Source organism: Panicum virgatum, chromosome 8N, assembly GCF_016808335.1.
Source record: "Panicum virgatum strain AP13 chromosome 8N, P.virgatum_v5, whole genome shotgun sequence".
NCBI classification, from domain to species: domain Eukaryota; kingdom Viridiplantae; phylum Streptophyta; class Magnoliopsida; order Poales; family Poaceae; genus Panicum; species Panicum virgatum.
In genome coordinates this window covers 49777025-49792792 of record NC_053152.1, presented here as the reverse complement: position 1 = coordinate 49792792, position 15768 = coordinate 49777025, and the positions used below count along the sequence as shown (strand labels likewise).

The 15768-nt window shown below is 42.1% G+C and overlaps 1 protein-coding gene across 1 annotated transcript; it reads left to right on the top strand.

The window, feature by feature from the left end:
- Window positions 1-1622: 1622 nt before the first annotated feature.
- Window positions 1623-10178, top strand: LOC120685622 (disease resistance protein RGA2-like). The gene is made up of 7 exons (XM_039967661.1): window positions 1623-1776; window positions 1888-2042; window positions 2286-2649; window positions 4421-5584; window positions 6602-6835; window positions 7964-8854; window positions 9625-10178. The coding sequence occupies exons 3-7, from the start codon at window positions 2356-2358 to the stop codon at window positions 9634-9636; spliced, it is 2595 nt and encodes an 864-aa protein (XP_039823595.1). The 5' UTR covers window positions 1623-1776; window positions 1888-2042; window positions 2286-2355; the 3' UTR covers window positions 9637-10178.
- Window positions 10179-15768: the final 5590 nt, after the last annotated feature.

Here is a 15768-nt window from a genome sequence, read left to right as displayed (position 1 = left end):
ATGTTATTAATCTTCAGCAGTAGAAGTTGCTTTCTTTTCTTGGATTCTCCATCAAAGTTTGCTCCCCAACCCCTCAAGGATCTTCTCAACTTGTAGGTCAACTCATTCCAGTGGTCCAGTATGTAAGCTTTCTGTCTTTTTGGCCATTTGGAAATTAACAAGCTTTTAAAACCCTCCTGTAGCAACCAGTAAGGTTCAAATCTGAAATAAGTGGATCTCACCGGCTCTCTCCCCCCTGAATCCACTAGTAACGCACTGTGATCAGAGCCAATTCTGGTTAAGGTTTGCAGAGTAGCTAACGGGTAAGAGATCTCCCACTCATTCGACACCAACACTGTCCAGCACAACTCTCACAGGTAAGGTCTGATTGTTGCTCCACGTGAAAACCCCCCATCTCTGTGCAACTCCCTCAGTTCCGCCTCTGCTATAGGTTTTGTTTGGGACCGCGTCCGCGACGCTTAAACGCCAAACGCGGAAATAATCCCGCCAAACAGGTTGCGTTTGATGCGCGTTTGAGAAACGCCCCGAGGCAAAAAGCGGAAGTTTCAACTGCGCAAGCAAAAATCACAGAAGCGACGTTCCGGCCGTGTTGGCGTTTACGCGTCGCGCTTCTGTTGCTCGCGGTCCCAAACAGGGTCATAAACTCATTAAAAAGAGTGATGGTTACGTGTGCTAGTTGTGTGAGCCATGACTGACTTGCAGCGCCCAATGGACTGAGATGAGACAGCACATGCGCTCTGCATCATCCGTGACATGTCCCGGAAGGCGGAAGGGAAGACACGCCTGCTGCCTTCGCTGCTCCGCATCTCAATGCCATGTACCACTGACTGCCTATACGACAAGCACAGTACTAATTTTGATAGTACTACGGTTTTTAAAACCACAAAGGCCCTGTTTAGTTCGTTTTTGCAAAAATGCAAAAAAGTGTAAACTCTCAATTTGAAGTACTAAATGAAGTCTATTTATAAAACTTTTTGCACAGATGGGTTGTAAATCGCGAGACGAATCTAATGATGCTAATTAATCCATGATTAATCAATAATTAGCGGATGGTTACTGTAGCATCACTGTTGCAAATCATGGATTAAGTAGGCTCATTAGATGCGTCTCGCGATTTACAGCCCAACCATGCAAAAAGTTTTGTAAATAGACGTCGTTTAATACTTCAAATTATCAAGATTCCTTTTCACTTTAATGCGTTTACGGCTTTTTTGCGTTTACGGGGTGGGATCTAAACACACCCAAAGTTTGTTGCATCCAAACACTCATGAGCTTTTAAAAACCAAAAAGCAAAGTAGTATATTGTAAAACTGTAGTGCTGATCCAATATTTTTAAAAACACTTTTGTATCCAAAGATGACCTTACTGTCCCTGGAAGGCCTTATAAATACTGACATGTAATAATCTAGACAAACTAGTAATTCTGCAAGACGACTACTACCGCGTGCTGGTGGTGGCTGCCTTGGCACAGGACAATGAGCGAGCCTGCCGACCAACAAGGCCCACTATAATTGAGAACTTGCCGCGTGAGGCCGCCAAGTCAAGTCGCCGGGCCCCACTAACAGGAAGATGCTGGCTTTTATACAGGCTTGGGTCGGAGGAGCGCATTAGCCGCCGCACTGAGACATTCCAAGCTTGCTGTGCTGTGATACTACTCTGGATCTTTTCTGCAAGTCCCCATCCTTCCTCTCTGGACGCGGCAAAGGGAGGGAGAGGAGAGTTTTGCAGCAAGCAAGCTGCTGGTGGCATCCTTTCTCCCTGCTCGATCCGCTCAAGGTATGTTGCCGTCCCAACTTTTTCTGCTGGTTCAACAAGATTACTGCTGCTTCTTATTATGGGACTCTTTTCCCTTCTTGGAAGACGATTCACAGTTGAGTTGTGCTTCAGATTTGCATGAGCTTGTCATCAAGAGGTAGAGCAAGCTGAACCTCTATGCACCCCATTATTTCTGCTACGCCTCCCAATCGCTCATTAAACAGATCATGTTGATCTCTTCTACATCATGCTGATAAGTGGCTTATCAGCAATCCACCTGTAATCAGGTACATACACCACCACCATTGCTGTACTTCTAGATTATTCAAATATACTATATGTGCACATATTGGAATAATTCTGCAGCACATAATAAGCTTGCAATCTGCAACCAGGTCACCAGACAGTGTTTCATTAGCCGGATCCGGATTGCTTTTTTTTTTCGAACTGGAGATCCAGATTGCTTCGTTCTATACGGTTGTCACTTCATGAAGCACTCCTAATGAAATGTATATCACCTCTGTTCACAGGTCCTCTACGCACACACCATTCTATTCTGCACACCGTTTTCCGTTCCCAGATCCAGCTCGATCTGCAGCCATGGCAGAAGTTTTAGCTGGATTTCTCACTTCTGCCGTCGTCAACATTGCCAAAGACAAGCTGGCCTCCGCCATCGCGGAGCAGGCCAATCTGCTGTGGAACTTCGGCGACGACCTAGAGAACATGAACTCGGTGCTGGAGTCCATCTCTGCAGAACTCCAGGACGCCGAGAGGCGGTCGGTCAAGGAGAAGTTGGTGCAGCTGTGGCTCAAGCGGCTGAAGAACGCTGCCTTTGACATCTCGGACTTGCTCGATGACTATCAAGATACTAGCGACCGATTGACTGCTGCAAAGGTGAGTAGTTGTACAAGCTAGCATCTGCCTTCATTTCATATCGTGGGGAATTAACTGAGAACTAATTTGACAATCTTATTTTCAACCGGATCTCTACAACTCTGGACCAAGATGTCTCCATTTTTTTTTTAATAGTGGAAACAGAGTTCCGGTTTCATCGTCCTGAGAGAGGAATTAGACCACGATTATTCCAAAGTAACATCCTCTAAAAGTGACACAAGACTCACATAAGGTTTCGAGTCAAAAACCAACCTGAAAGTAAAGAGCCATATGGATGATAGCGAAAATTCATAGCTGTTGCCTCCTGGGTGTGAGAAACCTGAATGATGCTCTCCTGTTTGTCATCATTATGCTATAATTGTGTCTAAGCTATAATCGTAGCCAATGAGTTCCCATCAACAAGTGAATTTGCACTCCTTATCCTCAGAAGAAAAAACAAAGTAAAATTGCACCCCCATTTGATATACAAATTTATGAACATGTGGAGACACATTGTGTAAGAGACCTAAGTCTATGTATGAGTAAAGTTCATGGCGGTACCTGAACTTGTCCAAACGGTGTCATCCAGGCCTCAATAGTATTTTCAGCTCTAAAATCATGTCCCCGGGTACCATCTCCTGCTCCAAATGGTTTGGACCTGCTCCATGCATCAACGTCACAGGGCATAGTCCCCGTCCGTCATTCCCTACCTCCATCCTTGTCTCTTCTTCATCCCCCTTGAGGTGGTGTGCAGACTTTTTTTTAGACCAAAAAGACCCTCTTGGGCACTGCTTTACTGAAAGCATATAAACGACCCGCTGGGGACAACACCAAACCAGCTTACAAGACAAAGGCACAAGAACTCAAAGAAGCTTTCCTAGCCAACTCCAGACCAGTAAAGGCTGAGGCAAAGCTACACTCTCTAGAAACTCACTCTAGGAAGAATAAAACCAAGAACAAAGTTGGATGAAGCGCCAGAAAACAGATTCATAAACAGAGAAAAGACAAGTTTTAGCGTTCCAGGAGAAGCAACCTCCTCGCAGGTGTGCAGACCTTTGACAGAGGCAACGCGGTTGCGGTGCCACACACAACAGCGAGCAGCAGCGGCACGACAGTGCTGTAGCGCAGTGCGCGGTGCAGCAGCTGCACGCATCGAGAAAGGACGGAGATCATCTCATTGAGCTGTTCCGATTTTGCATGATCAGCAGATGTATTGACATTCTATGTTTGAGGAATAATATATCTGCATGCTCTCGTGGTCTTCGGGAATATAAAGGCTTGGCAGTTTGTGAAGGTGATGCATGTCAACGAGGATAAGGCCGAGCTTGGAATATAGATTGTTTAACATGTAACAACCAATTACAATAATAATCATTCTTTTGCTAATTTTTCTCTCCAAATTTTCAAGAGCTTAAATCTATGACCTATTATGTCCTATGATCTTAATAGACCGTTAGGCTTAAATCGTATAATAGAGTCCAGTTGTAAGGGCACTGATAAGACTCATCATTAGTCATCAATTAAGCTGATTAGTTGAGCCCAGTTGAGTCTAGTCGTCCCGATGTCCTGGTACGTACCTAGGACGTATATATATTGCTTTTCTAGATACATGGTTTTTATTATGCACATATATAAAGATATAAACTATATACAGATACATAGTAAAAACTATATATCTATATTTGTCAAAACGATCTACGATTTGAAACGGATGGAGTGCATTCCGCGCTAAGAGAATAGTATCTATTTCCATATAAGTTTATATGATTTGAGGCCTCTATGCTTATTGTAGATTCCAAATGAGAAAAAAATGAAATTCTTGCAGAAGACAAGAGTGCTCTCATGTCTTCCAGTTGCACGCAAGAAGATTGCTGTTGCTAATAGGATGAAGAATATGAGAGAAGAGCTAAGAAAAATCAATGACGAATTTCATAGTTTTAATTTCACATTGGGAGGCACTAGCACTTCTGTTGAGCAGCATTATGATATTCGTGAAACATCATCACTTTTACCTGAAGAACCAATAATAGGGAGGAATGGAGACAAACGGGAAATCATAAAACTGTTATTGGCAAGTACCAACAATGATGAGACAGTGATTCTTCCTATATATGGCCTTGGAGGTATGGGCAAGAGTACTTTGGCGCAACTAGTTTACAATGATGCCCAATTCAAGAAGTATGATTATCGTATATGGGTTTATGTGTCCCGGGATTTCAATTTAAAGAAAATAGGAAGCTCTATAATTTCTCAACTTCCAATTGAAGGAGGTCAGCAGAATTGGGATACATTGCACGTGATAAATCAGTGCCTTGAGAAGAACCTACTCTGTGGCAAGAAGGTTTTGATTGTTTTAGATGACTTATGGGAGGAAAAGGACACTGAGTTGGGGAAACTGAGAAGTATGCTTCACGTGGGCAAGAAGTGCAGTATGATAGATGTCATAGTAACCACACGCAAGGAAGACATTGCTAGAAAAGTTTCCACCACTGAACCATACAAGCTGCAGCCTTTGAAGGATGATACATGCTGGGAAATAATTAAGAGATATAGTAAGTTTGAACAGAAACATAACCAAGAAAGACTGGAGCAGATAGGATTGGATATTGCAAAGAAATGTGGAGGTGTGGCATTAGCAGCTCAAGCACTTGGATACATGCTACAATACAAAGATATGTCTGGATGGGTAGAAATAAATAACAGTGATATCTGGAATGAATCTTCTGAAGACAATGGTGGCGTGCTCCCGTCCTTGAAGCTAAGTTATGAAAGGATGCCACCACAGCTCAGGATGTGCTTTTCTTATTGTGCCATATTCCCAAAAGGACATAATATTACTGAAGATGATTTGATTCACCAATGGATTGCTCTCGGCTTTATAAAGCCATCGATGGGGAAGGAATACATCAGACAACTTTTGGGGATGTCCTTCCTTCAGGTTTCCAAGTTGCCCAAGGTATGTTGAAGTATACATGCTAGAATACTAGTTCTCCCTTCTAATTATCTGATCTCATGTCACTCCTTTTTGCCTACCGGTAGTTATTTTGATAATTCAATTGTTGACATTTGATTATTCCTGTATCTTAAGTTATATTTTAATATATTTCAGAAAATTCAAGTGGGTGCAGATTGGTCCAACAATTTGGAAATTGCTCAATCTAGTATAACAACTTGATAAATTGGTGCATCTATGGTCCAAATGTATTCAGCTTAGCAAAAACGTCTTGTTGGCGTGTTAAGCTCTTGGGTAAATGGCTGGTTTGTGGCATGTGCTTTGCGCATGAGGTTGGTGGGTTGGTGGTGGCAAGTTTAATGCTACAAATATGTGTTTAGGCAAGTACACGACTCATTAGTAGCCGTTTACTTGAGCAATTTATAATTCAATTTCCTATATATCATACCAAAAGAATTATAAAAATCAATATTCTATATTTTTAAACACATCGTGCTAGCAACATTTGGACTATAGACATATTGATTTGCCAAGTTGTTGCACCAAAGTGAGCAGTTTACAAGTTACTGGACCAATCGACACTAGTTACTGGACCAATCGACACCCACTTGCCAAGTTCTCGTACCAAATTAAGTAGTTTACAAATTATTGGACTAATATGCACCCAATTGCTAAGTTGTTGCGTGGTGGGTGCACTTTACTCTAAAATAAAAATAAAGTGTGTGCACACAAATAGACTCTAGCTGCCTATTTCAAGTTTTCTTCAACTTGTATTTAAAATGTCCTTTTTTAACTGGTTATTAATATCTTAGTTCCTCCCTTTTAGTTCGGATTTTTTTAGTTAGTATTCTTTATGTGATGACGATACGCCATATCATGGTTCAAATTATTTCTTTATTATTAATCATCTATATGCAAACCTCATAGTTTACACAAACGTGAAATTAGGTTTCAATTTTTCTAACAAATGTGAAAATTAGTCATCATCTCTAATGGAGTATCCGGAACTTATCATTTCAGACTTCGGGAGATCATATGGTGCAGTACACCATGCATGACCTGGTGCATGACCTGGCAACATTAATCATTGGTGATGAGTTAATGGTTTCTTCCGGTGCATCGAAGAGCACGAATGCACATAGGCTGAAATATTGTCGCTATGCACTGGTTACGAAATATGACCAGGAAATGAAGTTATCGGTTGTTTTACCCTCGAAGGTGAGGGCACTACATTTTTCAGATAGCAGCAAGCTGGATCTCTGTTGTGGGGCATTTTCGTCTACAAAATGCTTGCGCGTTTTGGATTTTAGTGGATGCCCTAGTACAAAGTTGCCAATCTCTATTGGGCACGTGAAGCAGCTGCAGTATCTTACTGCTCCGCGAATGCAAAATGAAGTTCTCCCAGAGTATATCACTGAGATATCAAAACTTCAGTACCTAAACCTGGATGGATCTTCTCACATTTCTGCACTACCAGAATCAATTGGCAAGCTTGGGCGTCTGAAATATCTAGGTCTATCAGGTTGTTCTGGCCTCTCAAAACTGCCAGAATCATTTGGTGATTTAAAATGTCTGATGCATCTTGACATGTCAGGTTGTTCTGGGATAAGTGGGCTGCCAAACTCACTAGGCAATCTCACAAATTTGCGGCATCTTGAGTTATCTGGATGCTCCAGTATCAAGGCAATACCTGAATCTTTGTGTGGCCTCACACAACTCCAGTATTTGAACTTATCATCTTGTCGCTATCTTGCACAGCTCCCGGAAGCTATTGGCTGCCTGGTCGATCTGCAATATTTAAATATGTCGTGTAGTGGCATCAGGGAACTCCCAGAGTCATTTAAGGGGCTGTGTAATTTGTTGCATCTGGATTTATCATGGATTATAGATGGACTCTTTAATGATGTCGACGGTGATCTTAATTTCATCGGTGCCCTCACCAATTTGGAGCATTTGGATCTATCATGTAATATTAGTCTTTTTTATCTACCACAAAGTATCGGTAACCTCAAAAGGCTGCGTACATTGAATCTCGGAAATTGTAAGCGGCTCGGGTTCCTCCCAAAGAGTATAGGTGGTGCAATTGGGCTGAAATCTATAGTGCTGGACGGGTGCTCAGATGAATTAATCGATCAGGCCCATTCTTTGTTGCATTATTCACTAACATTACCACTCTTTAAGGTTCGTGCTGGTGATGATGTCAGTGCTCATAGCAATCTGCATCTGCTCGAGGGTGAAAATGTTGGTCAGTTAAATATAGTATCCCTTGAAAACGTAAGATTTCTGGAAGAAGCACGGAGACTTAAGTTGTGGACCAAACATAATCTTTTGACCTTGCTACTGTCTTGGACCTTGCGCGCTGGGCAACATCTGGAGGATAAGGATTTGTTGGGGCAACTGGTGCCACCAATGAGTCTGAAGGACTTTTCTCTAGAATATTATAGTAGCCCGAGCTTTCCTAGCTGGCTCATGGACATTTCTCATCATCTCCCGAATCTTACTTCCATTGCTTTGTGTAATCTTCCTGCATGTAGCAACCTACCACCACTTGGACAGTTGCCGCTCCTAGAAAGCCTGCGTCTCTGGTATTTATCCAAGGTTGCAAAGATTGACATGAGTATCTGCGGTGGCAAAGGAGCGTTCCCCCGATTGGCAAAATTCGATCTAGGTTGTATGTATGGACTGGAGGAGTGGACTACAACATACCCTGGCGAGGATGGTGTGGAGGAGTTCATGTTCCCTATGCTAGATGAATTACATGTATATTGTTGTCCAGGTTTAAGATTGAAACCATGCCCACCGAAGTGCCGTAAGTGCACAATAAACAATAGCGACCAGGTTATATCTTCCCTGGAGGAGGTACAAACCAGCAGCCATTGCTGCAACAGATCTACTCCAACCACCAGCCTGGCCATCATGGAGAGCGAATGCCACAGCTGCAGACTGTTTCACCACTTCCCTGCCCTCCAGGAGTTGGAATTATCGAGCTGTCATAATCTGAGGAGCTTGCCGGAGGGCATACAGCAGCTCTCCTCCCTTCAGTCGCTCGAATTGGAGTGGTGTAACGGCATATCAGCACTGCCTGAATGGCTGCGCAACATCTCCTCTCTCAAAAGACTCGCCATCAGGTACTGTAAGGGCATCAAGTCTTTGCCTCCATGTATACAGCAGCTCACCAACCTCCAGAAGCTAGTTGTTGCTAAGAACGGGGAACTACAGCAGTGGTGCAAGTCAGAAGAGAATAAGGCGAAGCTCGCACACATTAACAGCATAGTAAGTTCACGACCGAACTGCATTTATCCATGTCCAGCATTCAAGTTTTCGTTATACAACAATGCACTTGCTTTTTTTTCAAAATGGATTTATCTACTTCTCGTTTGTTTTCAGCAAGTCAATTATCTTCATTTATTTTTACATGCAAATATAAGACTCTTGTCTTTCCATTCTCTTGGTACAGGACACTTTTTTCCCTTGCTGGAAAATAACAAATAGGGCGAAATCACAGCAGGGGCTACATGAATTTCACGGGCTGACCTCTGTCGCATTAGTTAGCTAATTAATATGCCTAAACCAATACTACCTCCATCTCAAAATACAACAACTTAGACTTGATCGGAGTCAAATATTTTTATTTTTGACCAATAATATCTCCAAAAATAATTAATTTTACATAGAAAATATTATGTTGTCAATTTTTATATTCTTTTACCATCTATAGTCAAAGTTTAAAAGGTTTGACTTGGAAAAAAACCTAAAAATAACTGTATTCTAAGATAGAGATAATATCAGGCGATCCACCTTCCTGTGGAGACAGACTAGTCTAAGAATTCTATTTGACAGACCACTTGTGTTTGTCAAAAGCAAACATAGTATCGATCTTATGTCAAATTATGGAAATAATTAAGAGGATACATAATACGCGCATAAACATATTCTATTTTCTGCAGTACACATGATACAGATCTTTATGTTAGATTAGTGTCTTGACTTTCATAAGAGTATTATCAATAGCTAATTAGTATGCATTTGTTTCAACTCTGCAGATTTATGAGTAGCTTAACCAAGTACCATGAAAAATGCCACCGGGGTATAAGGTTAGGGTTACAATCAGTTGGACTTCCTAGCCACAGATTCAAGTGAAACATCCTCAATGCTTGTAATATGGGTTCTATGGACACTTGAGGCTTCTGTATTTTCAGTACAAAACAGACATGGTTGCTTTTAACTACAGCTGTAACGTGCCTGTGAGACGTTTCTTGGCAACAAGCTCAAATAATGTTGAATCAGAGGATCTTCATTAGCGGCTGCATTGTCAGATCTTAGATGCTAGCAGAGCTTATACAAAGTTACAAACTGTAGTGTTATAGTGTTATTGACTACATTTGCTGCAGGCTCTCAGTGTAGACAACATGGGAACTCCATCTGCTTCTGTCTGTCACTTGTGACTCTGTACAAGTGAACTCTGTTCGATTCTTCAAATTCTGCAAAAAGCTTTTGTCTTCAGTTAATTTCCCCCATTTTCTCTTTCTGTTCTTGCCTTATATGCTGGGCAGACAACTCTTGTACAGATGCTCCAAATAAAACATTCAGGTGCCAATATATAATATGCTCACAACTTCACAAGTCGCCGATAAATTAAAGTGATCCAAGGTGACAGAACCAAAAACAAGGTCGCAAAAAGGCACTGCAAGAGCCCCACGGAGCAATCTCATTACATGACTGAATGAAAGTTGGGAGACAACGATTCCAAGTAGCACAGATGACAAAGTATACATAGCAAGCTAAGGCATAGTTGTGAGCCAAGCAAGTATAGCAATAAGAGCTGCTAACAGAAAGACAATGCCACAAGCGCTGCTAGCCAATTTCTAGTCATCAGGCCATCAGACGTAGTACACGTGCTCACCGCCGTACGCCGCTTCCCAAGCGGATGGGTCCAGGCAACAGATGAGCGGTAGACAGAGCTGCTCCACGTGTCATGACTCTCCCATCCATGTGGCTGTTCATGGCATAGATGATCCACATGTTTCCTTGGCCATTGACATGGTACCGCTTTCGACCGGGACTAGCGTGATGTTCTCCCCAAGTATAGCCAGGCAGGGAAACCATTTGAGTTGGCTGTGAACGGTTCACTGTAGCAACATCAGTGCTGGACTCGAGCTGTTTCTCTGCCTATATGAATTGCATAAGTATATGAAGAAAATAAACTATTAATTAACTCTACATGACTTATATACAACATAACATGATTAACAAGTTCGTTAAACATAATATGGAAGAAAAAATAAAAAATGCAGGGAAAAATGAAAATTTAATATAGCAGAAAGGAAGAGAAAATTAGAATAAAGAAAAAAAGTAAAAAAGAATATTACGCCTCATCATATTTTGATCGCAAACAAATAATGTGCATGTGAAAAAATATACTAAGTCTTGTAGTGATAAAATATATAACTTTGCATTAAAATTTAGAAAATAAAGTGATGGAAAATGAAAGAGTTTATGGATTTAAAATCAGTCGAATGAACTCGGAGAACAAATTGATTATTGCAGGTGAGAGGAGCCGGAAACTGACAGACCAGTAGCTGTACTTGTAGATTCAAATATACGCACAAATTGGAATAATTCTGCTGCCCACAAGCTTGCAATCTGAGGCCAGTTCACCAGTGTGGATCCGGATTGCTTCTACACGGCTCTTTCCTGGCCACGGCTCCGTAGTCCGTACTGGTTCTCTGCCGAGTCTAGGCCGCGCATGCGTCCTCAGTTTCAGTTTCAGTAGTGTGCCGTAAGCTTCAGCCAAATCTTATCTCTTTCCGAATCTGCTTATTCATCCTCAAGTCCTGAACTGAGCTCATGAACTCGTAAGGGCCCTTGTCTTGCGCCCAATGGCATAGTCAATACATTCCCCTAAAATAAAACCTGCATAAAAGTTTACGGTTGACATTTGTTAAAAACAACATCATTTATAGAGAGCCAAATAACCCAACACAAAGCCGATATGCCTGTCAATAAGTGCAGTTTGGTTTATGACCCCCTTATTTTATCCAACGATTAAATAAATCATCTACATCCTTTGGTGGTTCTAAACCAAAAACTAAGTGAATTGCACACCAAAGAAATTAAGCATAAGCGCAATCGAAAAAAAGGTGTACAGAAGCTGCAAATTTTGCTTCCAAGCCAATTTCGCCTAGCTAAATTATCTTTTGTAAGTAATACATCTCTTTTCAAGTAACACATAAAAATCTTAATCTTTAAAGGTATTTTCGCATGCCAAATCTCTTGTGTAACCTTTATACCACTATTAACATGATTTTTATACATGGAGTGTACCTTGAAGGAGTCATTAGCTTGTAGGGACCATGTGAAGGTATCCCACCCCTCTTGTAAATTAACATTCAACAACTTATTCACCAAACGGAGCCATTCATGTAGTTTATCCCCCACTAAAGCTCTCCTAAAAGAGATATTTAGTGGTGAGGTGCTAAACACTTCTGCTACCGTAGCATGTCATTTGCAAACAATGTTAAACAAAGATGGAAATTGGAACTTAAATATCTGGTCGCCCAACCATATGTCAATACCGGAATCGAGCTTTTTGCCGAGTGTCCGAAACACTCGGCAAAGTCCCTATTGCACTCGGCAAACTCCACACGCGATAGTTGTGACGATGAAGAAGGTTTTGCTGAGTGTCTTTTCTCGGACACTCGGCAAAGCCTTTACCATGTGCCAAAATGCTCTCGGCAAAATAAAGTAAGGGGGCCGGCCAAACTGTCGGTAACGAGAACTTTGCCGAGTGCCAGACGGAAAGGCACTCGGCAAAATCCTCTACTTTGTCGTGTGCCGTCTAGCTTGCACACGGCAAAGATGCGGAGAAAAAAATATTTTAATTCCGGGAAGATCCTACCGCCCGCATTTTTCGCGCGCTACGCGACCGTCTGGATTCGAACCCGCAACCTTCCCCTCGCGTGTAACCTCCTCTACCACTACACCACATATACTGCATTTTCTTTCCCCACATATTATACTAAATCAAGAGTAAATTGGTTGTTTGAGGCCCTAAACGAATTCAAATTAAAAAGTTGTCAGCTTTAAAATTTTATAACTTTTCGAGATCTACAACTTTCATTTTTGGCTGTTTCTCCATCCAAGGTCGTTGGCAACCGGCCTTTTGTCCCGGTTGGTAACACCAACCGGGACAAAGGTCTCCTTTTTTTCTGTTTTCCTTTTCTCAATTCTTTTTCTATTTCAATTATACTTTTGCATTTCAATTAAACTTATGTATTGGAATTCAGTGTGTATGATCTCCACTTATATATATATATATATAGTTACTTATATAATATTTGTTCTAGATAGTTATCATATATAAATTAATTTACTTATATATATATATGTATACACATATCTATACATGTGAATTCCTTTACAAGAGTTTTGCCGATCTCATACGTCCATTTGACGACCACATCGGCCTTTGGAATATCTCCTCCCCTGCAATCTGAGCCACCGTCAGGTTTGATTCTTTCAAAAATGTAACAAAGTCTTGTTGTTGCGTCGTCTGTCCCACTACGAGAGGCTCTATTGATTGTTTCTTTTGGGCTCCGAGCTGTGGAACGTCGGACGACGACGACTTTGATCATCTCTTCTTGTTCTCAGTAGTTTTGATAATTGTGCGTTCGTAGTCTGAAGGGGGGTCTCTAGGAATGAATTTTCTCTTATTTGCTTCGCACATTCCCTTAAAAAATTTCAAATCTATCGGATTTATCACTTTCTCGGGCTCCGGCTTCGGTTTCGGCTTGAAGTGCTCTTTAACTCTTTCTTGAGTTATCCGATCGCATTCTTCAAGGCTCATGTCCCAGGGTTTAATAGGAGCCTCCTTGGTTTTCTTCTCCTTTTCCTTCTTCTTTGGAGGCTTCTTAGCCGGTGCAGCTACCTTCTTTGCCGGCGGCTATTTCTGCTTCTTTGCCGGCGGCGGAGGGGGTGACCATGGAGGCGACGGTGCCGCTTGAGTGTTCATCGACCATGAGATGATGGTGATGGAGAATGTGCCGGTGAACCTTGCCGAGACAGTGCTGCCCTTGGGGAGTTTTGCGGAGATGCCGGCCTTGGAGAGGCATGCTGAGATGCCGGTCTTGATGTTTGATCATCCGACTTTAGGACAATGTAGCGCTTATCCCATAGGATGTAGTCATGAATGGCTTCTGCTAGTGTCCTCTCCCCATCGCCTCCAGGAATATCAAGCTCGAGCGTCTCCCAATCCTGGTACACCTGCTCCACGCCAACTCTTGTGTATCCTGGCGGAATTTGCTGCCCGTGGTACACGTCGCCTGGTTGGGTTGGCATGGCGGTACCGTACGCAACAGTGAACATTAAGTTCTTAACGGCAGTTTGCAGGTCACAAGGTGTTCGCTGGGTGATCTCATCCACTGGAAATCGCTGCGGGGCCGTCGCTTCAACTGCGGCCTGGATCCCCGTTGGCTCGGCGACGGCGACGTCTGTGGAAGCACAGCTGCTTTTCCGCTGAGACAGATGATCGACTGCGACATTAGGCTCTGGAGGCACCGTTTGCGCTTGCTGTTGCTGGCTCATTGCAGAACTTAACAAAGGAGTACTATACATGAAACTTAAAAATTCGGACAACAACACATATGTTTTCAACCGTCCTTGCGTTGGAACGCAGAATGCTTTAACGGATTTCTTGCTGGCGCAGAAGAAGATGGCGGAGCTGAAACCTCTGAGTTTGGTGGTGACGAACCGTAACGCCGCAATAAATCCTCGAGATCAAACGGAGGTTCCTCGCCCCTTGCTATGCATTCTCTATATTCTTTTTCCAAATAACGGAAAGGTGCCCTATGAAAAGCACTAGGTTTTTTGGACCGACGACCTACTCGAGTTGTGCCCTTCTCTCCAGAAGGACAACGATCACCCCCACCGGCGCCACTCCCTCCAGCTGCTAAAGCCATATTTTACTGAAAAATACCTTTATTTTCCACAAAATTATAAATTCTTACCATTACAATGCAAAAATTATTTACTATTACAATTACAATGATCAAATTAATAACTCTTGCAAATAACAATGAAATCATATAAAAAAGACAAAATGTATCATTAATTGAAAGAAATCTCTAATTAATTGAAAGAAATCTCTATAACTTCTAATTACTTTGACACCCTTCAGTTCCAGGAGTACACTCTTTTCAATATCCAGAAACCCTCTAGAAGAAAAATAAACCTTTATTTCTAAAAATGCATATGTCAGTAACCTCAACCCTGCGGTGATGACACTGCCTTTCGGGGGGACACGGTGCGGTACAAGGATGTCATAATACAAAAAATTCTAATATACTCATTTCATTAATTCATTCATGAATACAAAAATCAACTATCCACAACATAGTCATATATATACAAGTACATCACATGAAGTGTCTACACTCATTCTAAAAATTTCTACTATCCACATACTCATCTAAATCTAAAAGAAAATCACACCTACATATGCAATCTAGCTAAATGTCCAAGAAATGAGCTAGCTACACATTTTCTCTATTTCCAAAGCATGAAATGAGCTATACAAGCCAAGAAAGAAGAGAAAAACAAGCCCCAAACCTTTAGCGCCGATGGATGGACGCGGAATCAAAGATCTTCACAAATGTGGTGAAGAAATGAGCAAGAACTCCTCTCTCCCGAGCCAAGAACAGTAAGAAACAAGTGAGCTGAATGGCTCGGGCGAGGGGAGAGGGAAGGGGATAGGGGGGCCAATGACTTTTGTCCCGGTTGGAGACACCAACCGGGACAAAAGGCCCCTGTCCCCCGCTGGCCCGTCTAGCCGTTGGACTCGGAACAAAAGCCACCTATTGTCCCGGGCCCAAAGACTGCCGGGACAAATGGCCTGGAACAAAGGCCTATTCTGTAGTAGTGTTTCCTTACCTGTGTAAAGCTTCCAAGGCCTGCAGATTCTCGCCTAACAATCAGATCCTACCAGACAGGTATCCCCAAGCAACCTCCGAAAATTCAGCCACCGTAAGATTCCTGCTCAAGGTACCATACTACCATTGCATCGATTGGTATATGTATCAGCAAAATTCTGTGGGTTTCACTACAGAAACAAGCTTTCGATCCAAATCAGTCAGTCAGTCAACCAACAAACTTCAGTCCAGTAAAAATTGATTATTGAAGGTGAGAGGAGC